Raw genomic sequence first — 19,438 nt, 5'->3', positions numbered from 1 at the left:
GGTTGCAACACTCACCACCGAGTTCCAAACTGCCTCTCGAAGTAAACGTCAGCACAAGAACTGTTCGTCAGGAGCTTCACAAAATGGGTTTCCATAGCCTAGCAGTGGCACACAAGCCAAAAATCAACATGCGCAATGCCAAGCGTTGGCTGGAGTGGTGCAAAGCTCGCCACCATTGGACTCTGGAGCAGTGGAAATGTATTCTCTGGAGTGATGAATCACGCTTCACCATCTGGCAGTCCGACGGACGAATCTGGGTTTGGCGGATACCAGGAGAACACTACCTGCCCCAATGCATAGTACTGACTGTAAAGTTTGGAGGAGGAAGAATAATGGTCTGAGGCTGATATTTCATGGTTTGGGCTAGGCCCCTTAGTTCCAGTGAAGGGAAAACTTGGTGGCAACAGTTTGGGGAAGGCCCTTTCCTGTTTCAGTGTGGAAGAACTTTACAGGTCTGCACAGAGCCCTGACTTCAAACCCATCGAACACCTTTGGGAGGAATTGGAACGTTGACTGCAAGCCAGGCCTAATCGCCCAACATCAGTGCCCGACCTTATTAATGCTCTTGTGGCTGAATGGAAGCAAGTTCCCGCAGCAATGTTCCAACATCTAGTGGAAAGCCTTCCCAGAAGAGTGGAGGCTGTTATAGAAGCAAAGGGGGACCAACTCCATATTAATGCCCATGATTTTGGAATGAGATGTCCGACGAGCAGGTGTCTACATACCTTTGGTCATATAGAGTCTGTCAATTTTTTATTTAATGTTTTTATTTAACCTTTATTTAACTCGTTCAGTCAGTTAGGAACAAATTCCTATTTTACAATAACGGCCTACCTCGGCCAAACCTTCCCCTGACCCGGACGACGCTGGGTCAATTGTGTGACAAATAGATGATGGGAAGAGATCCAAGAAAACATATCTCACATCACAGACGTCACAACATGTAACACTCCCACCAGTCCAGACGACATGTGTCTCTATTCTCTCTCTCTCTCTGCTGTGTGGTGGGTGAAGCCTGCTAGTGTGACTCCTCAAGGTAAAAACAGACACGGACTGTGTCCCACATGGCACCCTATTCCCTATGGGCTCTGGTCAAAGTAGTGCACTATATAGGTAATGGGGTGCCAATTGGGAAGCAACCACCTGCCATTGCCATGCCAACGTCTCAAATGAAAGCTGTGATCGTCACTCTAACCGCCATGGGGGCTAATGATAGACAGATCTGTTATAGAAATAAACACGTTGGGGACAGGCGGTCACGGAGCTGTGTGGTGGTAGTGTTGGCCCGTGGTGTCAGAGAGGAGACTAGTGCAGTGGGAGTGCAGCCACTGGTTATGAGTCACCCTATCCCCTGTTGGCAGGGCCCTCGGAGGGGAAGAATTTGGGGCAGGGTGCTGCTTGTCTCTCCCTGGTGCTAAAAACAAATTGGACCTGTCATTCATAAATCTCTTGTTTACCCGCCAGCCCCTGCCGTTGGCGCTTAGCGACACCTCTCCACCAATGAGGAGGCCCCATCACTTGTTTCGCTGAAGGAAAGCTGCAGGTGAATGAATATCTAGTAGTAACAGTTTATTGTATCTTCTTCAAAAAGCCAAAGAGGTTGATTCAGTGCTCCTTCAGGGCGATTAGCTTAAAAACAAAACTCTGTGTTAAATTAAGCAGACAGCCTGACATCCATGACAGTCTTTCACACATTGTCTATATTAAGACCCAGGCAGCTCAGAAAAGATGTTATATTTAGCCGTAGTTACTGCTGCTTCCGTGTTCTCCTCCTTTGCCTTTGCTGGTATTTGGAGTGCATCAACAGCAGATTTCAGTTTCACGTAGAACATTTGACATAGTCATTTCTGAATCCTAAACTTAGCCGTAGGCAGCCACAGATATAACCAGATAGACATTGGTCTATTTTAATGTCGGTGTATGATGCTGGTTAATTCAAAACAGACATGATGATAATATCTCGGGCAAAGATCTGCCTTCTTTACTATGTGTTCTGTTTAACAGGGTGCTGTGTCTCTGTACAGTGTCTGCACTTGACCTGAACAACAGATGGCTTATGTTGATAAGGAGTGTAAGGCCTAGTTTGAAAAAACAAATTCTACTTACAAAATAGTTTTTCCGCTGACTTAAAATGTTGCATCTTACAATGTAACTATAACTTTGGTCAAATTAACTTTCTAAATGGACGTTACTTACGATTTGAAGGTGGCTGGGGTTACTTACCTTTTTGTAACAACTATCATTTTTTAAATGGAAGAATCTGCAGTGGAGAGTAAACCTTGTATTCTCATTCCCTATTCCCTACATACAGTTGAAGTCGGAAGTTTACATACACCTTAGCCAAATACATTTAAACTCAGTTTTTTACAATTCCTGACATTTAATCCTAGTAAAAATTCCCTGTCTTAGGTCAGTTAGGAGCACCACTTTATTTTAAGAATGTGAAATGTCAGAATAATAGTAGAGAGAATGATTTATTTCAGCTTTTATTTCTTTCATCACATTCCCAGTGGGTCAGAAGTTTACATACACTCAGTTAGTATTCGGTAGCATTGCCTTTAAATTGTTTAACTTGGGTCAAATGTTTCCTCCTGACAGAGCTGGTGTAACTGAGTCAGGTTTGTACGCCTCCTTGCTCACACACGCTTTTTCAGTTCTGCCCACAAATTTTCTATGGTATTGAGGTCAGGGCTTTGTGATGGCCACTCCAATACCTTGACTTTGTTGTCCTTAAGCCATTTTGCCACAACTTTGGAAGTATGCTTGGGGTCATTGTCCATTTGGAAGACCCATTTGCGAACAAGCTTTAACTTCCTGACTGATGTCTTGAGATTTTGCTTCAATATATCCACCTAATTTTCTTTCCTCATGATGCCATCTATTTTGTGAAGTTCACCAGTCCCTCCTGCAGCAAAGCACCCCCACAACATGATGCTGCCACCCCCGTGCTTCACGGTTGGGATGGTGTTCTTCGGCTTGCAAGCTTCCCCTTTTTTGCTCCCAACATAGCGATGGTCATTATGTCCAAACAGTTCTATTTTTGTTTCATCAGACCAGAGGACATTTCTCCAAAAAGTATGATCTTTGTCCCCATGTGCAGTTGCAAACCGTAGTCTGGCTTTTTTATGGCGGTTTTGGAGCAGTGGCATCTTCCTTGCTGAGCGGCCTTTCAGGTTATGTTGATATAGGACTCGTTTTACTGTGGATATAGATACTTTTGTACCTGTTTCCTCCAGCATCTTCACAAGGTCCTTTGCTGTTGTTCTGGGATTGATTTGCGCTTTTCGCACCAAAGTAAGTTCATCTTTAAAAGACAGAAGACAAATCAATCCCTTCCTGAGAGGTATGACGGCTGCGTGGTCCCATGGTGTTTATACTTGCGTACTATTGTTTGTACAGATGAACGTGGTACCTTCAGGCGTATGGACTTGTTGAGGTCTACAATTTTTTTTCCGAGGTCTTGGCTGATTTCTTTTGATTCTCTTATGATGTCAAGCAAAGAGGCACTGAGTTTGAAGGTAGGCCTTGAAATACATCCACAGGTACACCTCCAATTGACTCAAATGATGTCAATTAGCCTATCAGAAGCTTCTAAAGCCATGACATAATTTTCTAGAATTTTCCAAGCTGTTTAAAGGCACAGTCAACTTAGTGTATGTAAACTTCTGACCCACTGGAATTGTGATACAGTGAATTATAAGTGAAAGTATCTGTCTGTAAACAATTGTTGGAAAAATGACTTGTGTCATGGACAAAGTAGATGTCCTAACCGACTTGCCAAAACTATAGTTTGTTAACAAGAAATGTGTGGAGTGGTTGATAAACAAGTTTTAATGACTCCAACCTAAGTGTATGTAAACTTATGACTTCAACTGTATATATAGTGCCCTACTTTGGAACAGGGTCGATATGGCTCTGGTCAAAAGTAGTGCACTAAATAGGGGATAAGGTCATAGGTGTCCTTTTTCCTCACCTCTTAGAGCTTGGACCCTTACGAAAAAACACATGAATGTCACTTGTGAACACGTGAAGTGTTCCAGAAACACATGTTTTTATGTGATCACTTGTGATCTTATGTGAAGTTAATGTGATAACATGTGAAAACATGTAAATCAACATGTGAAAACCATTTCTTCATGTGAAATCATATGTTTTTTCTGTAAGGGGAGGAGTCATATCGCTGTGTTGTGCTTTATGATTCTGCTGGAACCTCGTTAGGTTGGGAGCAACAATGTTGTGCTGTATGATTCTGATGGAGTCACAGAGCTGTGCTGTATGAATCTGATGGAGTCACAGAGCTGTGCTGTATGATTCTGATGGAGTCACAGAGCTGTGCTGTATGATTCTGATGGAGTCACAGAGCTGTGCTGTATGATTCTGATGGAGTCACAGAGCTGTGCTGTATGATTCTGATGGAGTCACAGAGCTGTGCTGTATGATTCTGATGGAGTCACAGAGCTGTGCTGTATGATTCTGATGGAGTCACAGAGCTGTGCTGTATGATTCTGATGGAGTCACAGAGCTGTGCTGTATGATTCTGATGGAGTCACAGAGCTGTGCTGTATGATTCTGATGGAGTCACAGAGCTGTACTGTATGATTCTGATGGAGTCACAGAGCTGTGCTGTATGATCCTGATGGAGTCACAGAGCTGTGCTGTATGATTCTGATGGAATCACAGAGCTGTGCTGTATGATTCTGATGGAATCACAGAGCTGTGCTGTATGATTCTGATGGAGTCACAGAGCTGTGCTGTATGATTCTGATGGAGTCACAGAGCTGTGCTGTATGATTCTGATGGAATCACAGAGCTGTGCTGTATGATTCTGATGGAGTCACAGAGCTGTGCTGTATGATTCTGATGGAGTCACAGAGCTGTGCTGTATGATTCTGATGGAGTCACAGAGCTGTGCTGTATGATTCTGATGGAGTCACAGAGCTGTGCTGTATGATTCTGATGGAGTCACAGAGCTGTGCTGTATGATTCTGATGGAGTCACAGAGCTGTGCTGTATGATTCTGATAGAGTCACAGAGCTGTGCTGTATGATTCTGATGGAGTCACAGAGCTGTGCTGTATGATTCTGATGGAGTCACAGAGCTGTGCTGTATGATTCTGATGGAGTCACAGAGCTGTGCTGTATGATTCTGATAGAGTCACAGAGCTGTGCTGTATGATTCTGATGGAGTCACAGAGCTGTGCTGTATGATTATGATGGAGTAACAGAGCTGTGCTGTATGATTCTGATGGAATCACAGAGCTGTGCTGTATGATTCTGATGGAGTCACAGAGCTGTGCTGTATGAATCTGATGGAGTCACAGAGCTGTGCTGTATGATTCTGATGGAGTCACAGAGCTGTGCTGTATGATTCTGATAGAGTCACAGAGCTGTGCTGTATGATTCTGATGGAGTCACAGAGCTGTGCTGTATGATTCTGATGGAGTCACAGAGCTGTGCTGTATGATTCTGATGGAGTCACAGAGCTGTGCTGTATGATTCTGATGGAGTCACAGAGCTGTGCTGTATGATTCTGATGGAGTCACAGAGCTGTGCTGTATGATTCTGATGGAGTCACAGAGCTGTGCTGTATGATTCTGATGGAGACACAGTGCTGTGCTGGATCATTCCTAATGGAGTCACAGAGCTGTGCTGTATGAATCTGATGGAGCCTCCAGATCAAAGTGGAGCGTCTTATTAATACCCGTCACAGTGAGGGTAGGGAATGAAATATGAAATGAATAAGACATCACAGTGCTGGGTTCTCCCTCAGCCAGCCAGCAGGTGTTTTTCAGGCTATATTTAATACCATTAGAGAAGCAGCAGCGCCGTACCGCCAGGGCCCTTTCTGTCTGTCTGACTCACTGCCGTACGCAGCCCTTTCATCGGTTCACAGGTTCACTGCTGCGCCTGGAACACCTCCCGTGCTGCTACAAAATAGTATTTTGTCAAGTACTTACCACTAAGATTAATATTCCCTGTCACTAGAGGAAGGCTGTATGCTACAGGTGCTGGGCTGCTCTTTGACAGGAGTTCCTCTGTTATTTAAAATGAGCTGTTTTTAGAACACAGAGGAGAGAGAGAGAGAGAGAGAGAGAGAGAGAGAGAGAGAGAGAGAGAGAGAGAGAGAGAGAGAGAGAGAGAGAGAGAGAGAGAGAGAGAGAGAGAGAGAGAGAGAGAGAGAGAGAGAGAGAGAGAGAGAGAGAGAGAGAGAGAGAGAGAGAGAGAGAGAGAGAGAGAGAGAGAGAGAGAGAGAGAGAGAGAGAGAGAGAGAGAGAGAGAGAGAGAGAGAGAGAGAGAGATGGAGATACAGAGACAGAGACAGAGACAGAGACAGAGACAGAGACAGAGACAGAGAGAGAGAGAGAGAGAGAGAGAGAGAGAGAAAGAGAAAGAGAGAGAGAGAGACAGAGACAGAGACAGAGACAGAGACAGAGAGAGATGAAGTACAGCCTTGGGGGATTCCCCTTTGCCCTCTTCACTCTCTGAATGTGACAAAGAAATGAGAAAACCCCTAGTATCAAGTAAACAAAACACAAACTGGGAGGATAAGGAAATATGGTGATTATATCTGTGATTCCATTCATGTACTTACTCAATGCAATCATTATTATTTTAAAAAATTCAGATATGTGTTTGTGGCATGATGTGTGTACGTATTTATTTATCTTTTCTCCCAATGTATCAACTCTAGGATTACATAGCGATAACAGTCTAAATTGGATGATGGTAGTCTACCTACCCCAGCCCCAGTGTCACACAGCAACTGTAGCTAGGATAGGAAGGATGAGACAAGGAGACAACACGCAACAAGACTCGATATCTGTTCTGCAGGAAGGAGGGACATTATTATGTCGCCTGCCGCCGCCTGCAAACGTTACCATGGCAGCCAGTTAGGGTGGTAGTGGTGGTGGAAAGGGTGTGGGGTTGTCAGAGCCCAGGATTGCGGCACTTGCTTTAATGTTTCTATTTATAATCATTTATAACGACAGCGCCGCCCGCCCGCCGCCTGCTGCACCACACAGTTGGACGGTGTAATGAAAAACTGGCTGCACCGCCAACACCAAGCAGAGGAAAGACAATATGTTTCACATTATCAGTGAACACTATAACAGCGAATGTATGTTGTTAATGGACAACTGGGCTAATGGAGACTTGTTCTGGTAAGGCTCAACTCTGACCAACTTGGGATTTGACATGTTATGGGTTTTACATGTGCAGCACGAGTGAGGAACGCTTAGAGTGCGTCCCAAATGGCACCCTATTGTCACGATCGTCTTCTTGTGAGATATTGGACCAAGGCGCAGCGTGTGCAAAATACATCTCTTTATTTTGGAAGAGAGAAAAACACAAAAACAAACACTATACACAAACTAACAAAACAACAAAAGTGAAGCTAAATAACGTAAGTGCACAGACAAGCAACAAACGTTCAACATAGACAATTACCCACAAACACATGATGCCCATGGCTGCCTTAAATATGGCTCCCAATTAGAGACAATAAACCACAGCTGTCTCTAATTGAGAACCAATCTAGGCAGCCATCGACATACAAACACCTAGACAAGACATTGCCCCATTAAACTTACAAACCCCTAGACAAACCAAAATAATAATGAAAACAAAGATAACTAAGGCCAGGGTGTGACACCTATTCCATATATAGTGCACTACTTTTGACCAGAACCTATGTGGGGAATAGGGTGTCATTTGGGATGCACAGATTCCCATAGTGTAAACAGGTACAGTGAACGCTGTCAGGATTCTCACAACAGGTGCTGCCTGAAACACTGCCTGTATTTGTTCTCCTAAATGTGACCCTTGAGAAGATTACGGCAGTGAATGCACCCGATAAATCTCCCCTCAGCCTTTGGCATTTTAAGTAGGTTTGCATATTTTCTTTCAGGCTAAAAATGGAATAGACATGTATAAGGCCTGTACAGTGTGTACTCTTCTCACAATGTGACTGATGCCATGACAAGAATAGAACTAGAATATTCTCCAAGAGTTGGAAAAAAGCTAAATGTAGCAGTGAACAAAATGTCCTGTCACCAGAGAACAGTAGTTACTATCTGGTATTATGAGACATGGGTTGCTTTAAAACAAAAGGCTTGCTGTTCTCCATAACCTCATATGAGAGGAGGAGAGATACAGTGATACAGTAACCTGGGTTTAACCATCCTCTCCTCTGGGACAGAGAGATGGACTAGCCTTGTCCTCTATGGTGTAAATGAGAGGAGGAGAGATACAGAGATACAGTAACCTGGTTTAACCATCCTCTCCTCTGGGACAGAGAGATGGACTAGCCTTGTCCTCTATGGTGTAAATGAGAGGAGGAGAGATACAGTGATACAGTAACCTGGGTTTAACCATCCTCTCCTCTGGGACAGAGAGATGGACTAGCCTTGTCCTCTATGGTGTAAATGAGAGGAGGAGAGATACAGAGATACAGTAACCTGGTTTAACCATCCTCTCCTCTGGGACAGAGAGATGGACTAGCCTTGTCCTCTATGGTGTAAATGAGAGGAGGAGAGATACAGTGATACAGTAACCTGGGTTTAACCATCCTCTCCTCTGGGACAGAGAGATGGACTAGCCTTGTCCTCTATGGTGTAAATGAGAGGAGGAGAGATACAGAGATACAGTAACCTGGTTTAACCATCCTCTCCTCTGGGACAGAGAGATGGACTAGCCTTGTCCTCTATGGTGTAAATGAGAGGAGGAGAGATACAGTGATACAGTAACCTGGTTTAACCATCCTCTCCTCTGGGACAGAGAGATGGACTAGCCTTGTCCTCTATGGTGTAAATGAGAGGAGGAGAGATACAGAGATACAGTAACCTGGTTTAACCATCCTCTCCTCTGGGACAGAGAGATGGACTAGCCTTGTCCTCTATGGTGTAAATGAGAGGAGGAGAGATACAGTGATACAGTAACCTGGGTTTAACCATCCTCTCCTCTGGGACAGAGAGATGGACTAGCCTTGTCCTCTATGGTGTAAATGAGAGGAGGAGAGATACAGAGATACAGTAACCTGGTTTAACCATCCTCTCCTCTGGGACAGAGAGATGGACTAGCCTTGTCCTCTATGGTGTAAATGAGAGGAGGAGAGATACAGTGATACAGTAACCTGGGTTTAACCATCCTCTCCTCTGGGACAGAGAGATGGACTAGCCTTGTCCTCTATGGTGTAAATGAGAGGAGGAGAGATACAGAGATACAGTAACCTGGTTTAACCATCCTCTCCTCTGGGACAGAGAGATGGACTAGCCTTGTCCTCTATGGTGTAAATGAGAGGAGGAGAGATACAGTGATACAGTAACCTGGTTTAACCATCCTCTCCTCTGGGACAGAGAGATGGACTAGCCTTGTCTTCTATGGTGTAAATGAGAGGAGGAGAGATACAGTGATACAGTAACCTGGGTTTAACCATCCTCTCCTCTGGGACAGCGAGATGGACTAGCCTTGTCCTCTATGGTGTAAATGAGAGGAGGAGAGATACAGTGATACAGTAACCTGGTTTAACCATCCTCTCCTCTGGGACAGAGAGATGGACTAGCCTTGTCCTCTATGGTGTAAATGAGAGGAGGAGAGATACAGTGATACAGTAACCTGGGTTTAACCATCCTCTCCTCTGGGGCAGAGAGATGGACTAGCCTTGTCTTCTATGGTGTAAATGAGAGGAGGAGAGATACAGTGATACAGTAACCTGGGTTTAACCATCCTCTCCTTTGGGACAGAGAGATGGACTAGCCTTGTCTTCTATGGTGTAAATGACAGGAGGAGAGATACAGTGATACAGTAACCTGGGTTTAACCATCCTCTCCTCTGGGACAGAGAGATGGACTAGCCTTGTCCTCTATGGTGTGAATGAGAGGAGGAGAGATACAGTAACCTGGGTTTAACCATCCTCTCCTCTGGGACAGAGAGATGGACTAGCCTTGTCCTCTATGGTGTAAATGAGAGGAGGAGAGATACAGTGATACAGTAACCTGGGTTTAACCATCCTCTCCTCTGGGACAGAGAGATGGACTAGCCTTGTCCTCTATGGTGTAAATGAGAGGAGGAGAGATACAGTGATACAGTAACCTGGTTTAACCATCCTCTCCTCTGGGACAGAGAGATGGACTAGCCTTGTCCTCTATGGTGTAAATGAGAGGAGGAGAGATACAGTGATACAGTAACCTGGTTTAACCATCCTCTCCTCTGGGACAGAGAGATGGACTAGCCTTGTCCTCTATGCTGTAAATGAGAGGAGGAGAGATACAGTGATACAGTAACCTGGTTTAACCATCCTCTCCTCTGGGACAGAGAGATGGACTAGCCTTGTCCTCTATGGTGTAAATGAGAGGAGGAGAGATACAGTGATACAGTAACCTGGGTTTAACCATCCTCTCCTCTGGGACAGAGAGATGGACTAGCCTTGTCCTCTATGGTGTAAATGAGAGGAGGAGAGATACAGTGATACAGTAACCTGGGTTTAACCATCCTCTCCTCTGGGACAGAGAGATGGACTAGCCTTGTCCTCTATGGTGTAAATGAGAGGAGGAGAGATACAGTGATACAGTAACCTGGTTTAACCATCCTCTCCTCTGGGACAGAGAGATGGACTAGCCTTGTCCTCTATGGTGTAAATGAGAGGAGGAGAGATACAGAGATACAGTAACCTGGGTTTAACCATCCTCTCCTCTGGGACAGAGAGATGGACTAGCCTTGTCCTCTATGGTGTAAATGAGAGGAGGAGAGATACAGTGATACAGTAACCTGGGTTTAACCATCCTCTCCTCTGGGGCAGAGAGATGGACTAGCCTTGTCCTCTATGGTGTAAATGACAGGAGGAGAGATACAGTGATACAGTAACCTGGGTTTAACCATCCTCTCCTCTGGGGCAGAGAGATGGACTAGCCTTGTCCTCTATGGTGTAAATGAGAGGAGGAGAGATACAGTGATACAGTAACCTGGGTTTAACCATCCTCTCCTCTGGGACAGAGAGATGGACTAGCCTTGTCCTCTATGCTGTAAATGAGAGGAGGAGAGATACAGTGATACAGTAACCTGGTTTAACCATCCTCTCCTCTGGGACAGAGAGATGGACTAGCCTTGTCCTCTATGGTGTAAATGAGAGGAGGAGAGATACAGTGATACAGTAACCTGGGTTTAACCATCCTCTCCTCTGGGACAGAGAGATGGACTAGCCTTGTCTTCTATGGTGTAAATGAGAGGAGGAGAGATACAGTAACCTGGGTTTAACCATCCTCTCCTCTGGGACAGAGAGATGGACTAGCCTTGTCCTCTATGGTGTAAATGAGAGGAGGAGAGATACAGTGATACAGTAACCTGGGTTTAACCATCCTCTCTTCTGGGACAGAGAGATGGACTAGCCTTGTCCTCTATGGTGTAAATGAGAGGAGGAGAGATACAGTAACCTGGGTTTAACCATCCTCTCCTCTGGGACAGAGAGATGGACTAGCCTTGTCCTCTATGGTGTAAATGAGAGGAGGAGAGATACAGTGATACAGTAACCTGGGTTTAACCATCCTCTCCTCTGGGACAGAGAGATGGACTAGCCTTGTCCTCTATGGTGTAAATGAGAGGAGGAGAGATACAGTGATACAGTAACCTGGGTTTAACCATCCTCTCCTCTGGGGCAGAGAGATGGACTAGCCTTGTCCTCTATGGTGTAAATGACAGGAGGAGAGATACAGTGATACAGTAACCTGGGTTTAACCATCCTCTCCTCTGGGGCAGAGAGATGGACTAGCCTTGTCCTCTATGGTGTAAATGAGAGGAGGAGAGATACAGTGAGACAGTAACCTGGGTTTAACCATCCTCTCCTCTGGGACAGAGAGATGGACTAGCCTTGTCCTCTATGGTGTAAATGAGAGGAGGAGAGATACAGTGATACAGTAACCTGGGTTTAACCATCCTCTCCTCTGGGACAGAGAGATGGACTAGCCTTGTCCTCTATGGTGTAAATGAGAGGAGGAGAGATACAGTGATACAGTAACCTGGGTTTAACCATCCTCTCCTCTGGGACAGAGAGATGGACTAGCCTTGTCCTCTATGGTGTAAATGAGAGGAGGAGAGATACAGTGATACAGTAACCTGGGTTTAACCATCCTCTCCTCTGGGACAGAGAGATGGACTAGCCTTGTCCTCTATGGTGTAAATGAGAGGAGGAGAGATACAGTGATACAGTAACCTGGGTTTAACCATCCTCTCCTCTGGGACAGAGAGATGGACTAGCCTTGTCCTCTATGGTGTAAATGAGAGGAGGAGAGATACAGTGATACAGTAACCTGGGTTTAACCATCCTCTCCTCTGGGGCAGAGATTTTTTTTTTGACATACCAATTAGGATCTGGCAAAAAATACTTGAATCAGTTATAGAACCCATTGCCCTTTATGGTTGTGAGGTCTGGGGTCCGCTCACCAACCAAGAATTCACAAAATGGGCCAAACACCAAATTGAGACTCTCAAAAATATATTTTGTGTACAACGTAAAAATACCAAATAATGCATGCAGAGCAGAATTAGGCCAATACTAATTATCAAAATCTGGAAAAGAGCCGTTAAATTCTACAACCACCTAAAAGGAAGCGATTCCCAAACCTTCCATAGCAAAGCCATCCCCTACAGAGAGATGAACCTGGAGAAGAGTCCCCTAAGCAAGCTGGTCCTGGGGCTCTGTTCACAAATACAAACAGACCCCACAGAGCACCAGGACAGCAACACATTAGACCCAACCAAATCATGAGAAAACAAAAAGATAATTACTTGACACATTGGAATGAATTCCCCCAAAAATTTTGCAAACTAGAATGCTATTTGGCCCTAAACAGAGAGTACACCGTGGCAGAATACCTGACCACTGAGACTGACCCAAACTTAAGGAAAGCTTTGACTTTGTACAGACTCAGTGAGCATAGCCTTGCTATTGAGAAAGGCCGCCGAAGGCAGACCTGGCTCTCAAGAGAAGACAGACTATGTGCACACTGCCCACAAAATGAGGTGGAAACTGAGCTGCACTTCCTAACCTAATGGCAAATGTATGACCATATTAGAGACATATTTTCCTCAGATTACACAGATACACAAAGCATTTGAAAACAAACCTAGTTTTGATAAACTCCCATATTTATTGGGTGAAATACCACAGTGTCCATCACAGCAGCAAGATTTGTGACCTGTTGCCACAAGAAAAGAGAACCAGCGAAGAACAAACACATGTAAATACAACACATATTTATGTGTATTATTGTCCCTTTTGTACTTGAACTATTTGCACATAATGTGACATTTGTAATATTTTTATTCTTTTGGAACTTTTGGAGTGTAATGTGTACTGTTCATTTTTATTGTTTATTTCAATTTTGTTTATTATCTAATTCACTTGCTTTGGCAATGTTAACATATGTTTTTCCCATGCCAATAAAGCCCTTAAATTGAAATTGAATTGAATAGAGCGAGAGCGAGAGCGAGAGCGAGAGCGAGAGACAGAGAGAGAGAGAGAAAGAGAGGGGGGGAACACCAAAACAAGAACATACAAACACAGAGTCCAAACTCACAAACATTTTTATTTTGTTAATAATTAAAACATGAAATTGGAAACCAGAGATGTGTTCTGGTTAATGATGCAGAGTGGAGGGAGTCAAGAGGGAGCACATCCCCTAAACAGATGGTTTATTTATTTATGGAGCCGTGAACAGACAGGATTTGTATGTAAATACTTGAAATAACTACTGAGACATGTCGTGCCAAGGGTCCATTGAGTCTCTGTGCTGTTGCCCTAAGTGGGCTCCCTGAAGACTTGAAGGCTTTGTGTCAGGAAGTGATCTGCTGTTTGTTTATAGAAACTAATATAATTGTGGCTTTTTGAGGATGACACGAGAAGAGGAGACGCAGGAAGGAGGAGAAGAGGAGAGGCAGGGAGGGGGGGAGGCAGAGCGGCAGGGAGGAGGAGAGTGAGAGGTAGGGAGGAGGAGAGACAGAGAGGCAGGGAGGAGGAGAGAGAGAGGTAGGGAGGAGGAGAGACGGAGAGGCAGGGAGGAGGAGAGACAGCGACGTAGGGAGGAGGAGAGACGGCGAGGCAGGGAGGAGGAGAGACAGAGAGGTAGGGAGGAGGAGAGGCAGGGAGGAGGAGAGACAGAGAGGTAGAGAGGAGGAGAGGCAGGGAGGAGGAGAGACAGAGAGGTAGAGAGGAGGAGAGGCAGGGAGGAGGAGAGACAGAGAGGCAGGGAGGAGGAGAGACAGAGAGGCAGGGAGGATGAGAGACAGAGAGGCAGGGAGGAGGAGAGACAGATAGGCAGGGAGGAGGAGAGACAGAGAGGCAGGGAGGAGGAGAGTCAGAGAGGCAGGGAGGAGGAGAGACAGAGAGACAGAGAGGCAGAGAGAAGTTCCTGTCTTTGGTTCCTGTCTCTCTCTCTTTTTTCTTTTGGCACTGTGCCCATAAGCTGTCTTTCCCTTCGAAGCTTCTCCTCTTTCCTCTGCTGAAAACACCATGCACTTTGTATAGGTACTCATGTAATGCAAAGTACAGTTTGTTCTCTGCAACGGGACTGTGAAGTAACTCAGAGTGGTAACCCACTAAGACTAATGTAGGTATGTTTATGAATATGAATATAATATAGGAAAATATTGTGCTCATAGTTCATATTCTCTCTCGCTCTCTTTCCCTCCTCCCTCCCTCCCTCCCTCCCTCCCTCCCTCCCTCCCTCCCTCTCCCAGTGGACATTAAGCCAGAGGTACTTTTGGACCCCGTGTCTCCGTTGGACCTGCGTACAGACCTGAGGATGCTGGGGCCTGGCTCGGACCCGGGAATGTGGGAGCGTCAGTTGCAGCAGGAGCTGCTCCTCATCCAGAAACAGCAGCAGGTCCAGAAACAGCTGCTGATCAGCGAGTTCCAGAAGCAGCATGAGAATCTGACCCGCCAGCACCAGGCCCAGCTCCAGGAGCACCTCAAGGTCAGGACTACAACATCAACTACAGTATAGTATAGTATAGCATAGCATAGTAACAGTAGTATAGTATAGCACAGTATAGTCTAGCATAGCATAGTATAGTATAGTACAGCAACAGCAGTATAGTATAGCACAGTATAGCATAGCATAACGTAGTATGGTATAGCATAGTATAGTATGGTACAGCAACAGTAGCATAGTATAGTGACCGTAGTATAGTATAGTGCAGTATAGTATAGCATATCATAGCATAGCCTTGTATAGTATAGTACAGCAACAGTAGTATAGTATATTATAGCAACAGTAGTACTGTATAGTATAGTACAGTATAGTATAGTATAGTATAGTATAGTATAGAACCTGACACACCAGCACCAGGCCTATCACCAGGAGCAAATCAAAGTCGGAATCCCGCACAGTTAAACAGAACAACAGTTTACAAACAGTAGTGTAGCGTAGTCAGAGTATAGTAACAGTATAATAGTATAGTAATAACATAGTATAGTATAGTCATAGTATAGTATAGAAATAGTATAGTAATAATATAGTCTAATATAGTAATGGTATAGTAATAATAGAGTATATTATAGTGCTAGTAGGATAGTATATTATAGTAATAGTATAGTAATATTATAGTAATAGTATAGTATATTATGGTAATAGTACAGAAATAATATAGGAATCGTATGGCAATAGTATAGTAATAGTATATAAATAGCATAGTAATAGTATAGAATTAGTACAGTAACGGTATAGCAATAGTGCAGTATTAGTATAGAAATAGTATAGTAATAGTATAGCAAGTTTAGCATAGTATCGTTAGTAGTATAGTGATATTAGCACAGTATAGTAATAGTATAGTGATAATATAGTAACATTAGCATAGTACAGTAGTAGTATATAATTGGTACAGTAACAGTATAGTGATATTAGCATAGTATAGCAATATAATATAAATAGTATGGTGCTAGTATGGTAATAGTATAGTAATGGTATGGTAATACTATTGCATAGTAATATTGTAGTGATAGTAATAGTATAGTATAGTAGTAGTATACAGTAGTATAGTAACAATAGTGCAATAGTGATATTATAGCAATAGTAGTAGTAATATTAGCATGGTATAGTAATGGTATAGTATAGTAATATTATAGTAATAGCAATAATATTGTATAGTATAGTATAGGAATAATATAGCATAGTATAGTAATAGTGAATATATAGTAGTTCATAATGCTTGTGTGTGAAAGTGGTACTATATCTTTGATGCAGGGTTGCTAGAGTATAGCCTATGCTAGGAGAAAAACAGTCACCGATACTCACTGGAAACAATGCTTCAAGATGCAGTGCATTCGGAAAGTATTCAGACCCCTTTTTCCACATTTTATTACTTTACAGCCTTATTCTAAAATTGATTAAATTAATTATCATCAATCTACACACAATAGCCCATAATGACAAGGCTAAAACAGGTTATTACCTTATTTACATAAGTATTCAGACCCTTTGCTATGAGACTCGAAATTGAGCTTGGGTGCATCCTGTTTCCATTGATCATCCTTGAGGTGTTTCTACAACTTGATTGGAGTTCACCTGTGGTAATTTCAATTGATTGGACATGATTTGGAAAGGCACACACCTGTGTATATAAGGTCCCACAGTTGACAGTGCATGTCAGAACAAAAACCAAGCCATGGGGTCGAAGGAATTGTCCGTAGAGCTCCGAGACAGGATTGTGTCGAGGCACAGATCTGGAGCAGGGTACCAAAGAATGTCTACAGCATTGAAGGTCCCCAAGAACACAGTGGCCTCCATGGAATTAAATGGAAGAAGTTTGGAACTAGGGCTGGGCGATATGGCCAAAATCTCATATCCCGATATAAGTCATTTCATATCCCGATAACGATACATATCACGATATAGCACATTTTTGGTAAATTCAATGAATAAATAGTTGATATAAAATGACCACATGTAAAGGCCTATTTCTTATTACATTTAGAATTAAACTCAACAAATAAAGGTACTTACTCATATTTGATTATTTCTCCTTTTACTTATAACCTTTGTGCAAATTTTCAATTAAGCATGTAACAAATATAAAATATGAATGTATAAAATCTAAAAAGGTAAATAGAAAACACCTCAACTATAGTTGCAAACAAAATAAATACAGGCCTAAAATATATATATATATTTGGGGGGCTTGCCTGTTTTGCATGTTATTTTGGCGTTAATACGTGTCACATATCAATTTGCATTTGGTACCTTGGGTCAAGTGTTAGCACCAACTCATGAAACCCTCGTTTCTGGACCGTGTAAATTGGGGCCTTGTCTTTGCAGATGTAAGTTGTAACGGCAGCTGTTATCTCCTTCCATCTTCGTGATTCTTTGCCATATGGTGTGCCGCGGGCAAAAGCCTCTTCCAACGTCTGAGTCTGGGATTTGGTTTGAGCACTCGACTGTACTTTTTTGAGTCTCATCCGTAGACTCTCTTCGTACTGTCTCACATGATTCTTGCGTAGGTGGTAAAAGAGGTTAGTGGTGTTTGAGCCTGTTGTCAGGACCGGCCTGCGGCATATTTTGCGGAGGACGGTTTTCTGGTCCGTGTCAGACGTTTCATACCCAAACCACGTCCATGTGACCGAAGTAGCCCCTCTTTTAGGTACGAGCTCCGTGTCTCCGTGCTCTGTGTCGCGTTCACTCTCCTCCATGTTTGTTTGTGTTTCAAAGAGTGTGATTTACGACACAACGAAATAAACGATAGAGCATAATATGAAACGATAGACGTTTTTCTATCGTCGCACAATATATATCATCATATCGCCCAGCCCTATTTGGAACCACCAAGACTCTTCCTAGAGCTGGCCGCTTGGCCAAACTGAGCTATCGGGGCCTTGGTCAGGGAGGTGACCAATAATCCGATGGTCACTCTGACAGAGCGCCAGAGTTCCTCTGTGGAGATGGAAGAATCTTCCAGAAGGACAACCATCTCTGCAGCACTCCACCAATCAGGCCTTTATGGTAGAGTGGCCAGAAGGAAGCCCCTCCTCAGTTAAAGGCACATGGCAGTCCGCTTGGAGTTTGCCAAAAGGCACCTTAAGGATTCCAAGACCATGAGAAACAAGATTCTCTGGTCTGATGAAAACAAGATTGAACTCTTTGGCCTGAATTCAAAGCGTCATGTCTGGAGGAAACCTGGCACCATTCCTACGGTGAAGCATGGTGGCAGCATCATGCTGTGGGGATGTTTTTCAGTGGCAGGGACTGGGAGACTAGTCAGGATCGAGGGAAAGATGAACGGAGCAAAGTACAGAGAGATGAAAACCTGCTCCAGAGCGCTCAGGACCTCAGACTGGGGCGAAGGTTCACCTTCCAACAGGACCACGACCCTAAGCACACAGCCAAGACAACGCAGGAGTGGCTTCGGGACAAGTCTTTGAACGTCCTTGAGTGGTCCAACCAGAGCCTGAACTTGAACCCGATCGAACATCTCTGGAGAGACCTGAAAATAGCTGTGCAGCGACGCTCCCCATCCAACCTGACAGAGCTTGAGAGGATCTGCAGAGAAGAATGAGAGAAACTCCCAAAATAGAGGTGTTTGTAGAGTCATAACCAAGAAGACGCAATGCTGTAATTACTGCCAAAGGTGCTTCAACAAAGTACTGAGTAAAGGGTCTGGATACTTATGTAAATGTTATATTTCCGTTTTTTTATTTTTAATACATTTCCCAAAAATTTGAAAAACCTGTTTTTGCTTTGTCATTATGGGGTATTGTGTGTAGATTGATGAGGGGGAAAAAACAAATCAATTTTAGAATAAGGCTGTGATGTAACAAAATGTGGAAAAAGTCAAGGGGTCTGAATTTTTTCCGAATGCACTGTAAATACTTCAATATGATCTAGTTATTTTCAGTACAGGTTCCCCCTTTTTATCAGGACTACACTACACAGCACCTTCACCACTATAGTTTGTTACTGTATGGCTGGGGTCCATACTGTCTGACTGACTGATTGACTGGGTCTCTCTCTCTCTCTCTCTCTCTCTCTCTCTCTCTCTCTCTCTCTCTCTCTCTCTCTCTCTCTCTCTCTCTCTCTCTCTCTCTCTCCCCTTCTCTCTTTCTCTCTCTCTCTGTGTGTTAGCTGCAACAGGAGCTGAATGCCATAAAGCAGCAGCAGGAGCTGGTGGAGAAGGAGAGGAGGCAGCAGCTGCAGCAGCAGCAGAGCCAGCAGGAGAAGGAGCAGGAGAGACATCGGAGGGAGCAGCATGTCCTCTGTCTCAGCCTCAGGGGCAAGGAGCGCACCAGAGAGAGTAAGGGCTCACCACCGAGTCCACTCACCACCGCTAACTCTCTGCCCAATCACTGATAACTAACCTACTCCCCAACTCAATTGATACTGCATATATAGATAGATAGATAGATAGATAGATAGATAGATAGATAGATAGATAGATAGATAGATAGATAGATAGATAGA

At 43.9% G+C, this 19,438-nt stretch overlaps 1 protein-coding gene across 1 annotated transcript in view; it reads left to right on the top strand.

Moving 5' to 3' along the window:
* The window catches only part of hdac9b (histone deacetylase 9b), a 70,726-nt gene that overhangs the window by 7,159 nt on the left and 44,129 nt on the right, over nt 1-19,438 (top strand). The window contains exons 2-3 of the mRNA XM_038995124.1: nt 14,727-14,962; nt 19,103-19,271. Of these exons, the coding sequence (XP_038851052.1) occupies nt 14,727-14,962; nt 19,103-19,271 (405 nt within the window). The remainder of the gene's footprint in view (nt 1-14,726; nt 14,963-19,102; nt 19,272-19,438) is intronic.

Source organism: Salvelinus namaycush, chromosome 5, assembly GCF_016432855.1.
Source record: "Salvelinus namaycush isolate Seneca chromosome 5, SaNama_1.0, whole genome shotgun sequence".
Taxonomy (NCBI): domain Eukaryota; kingdom Metazoa; phylum Chordata; class Actinopteri; order Salmoniformes; family Salmonidae; genus Salvelinus; species Salvelinus namaycush.
The sequence above is the reverse complement of the archived record's forward strand: the minus strand, read 5'-3'. Positions and strand labels throughout refer to the sequence as shown.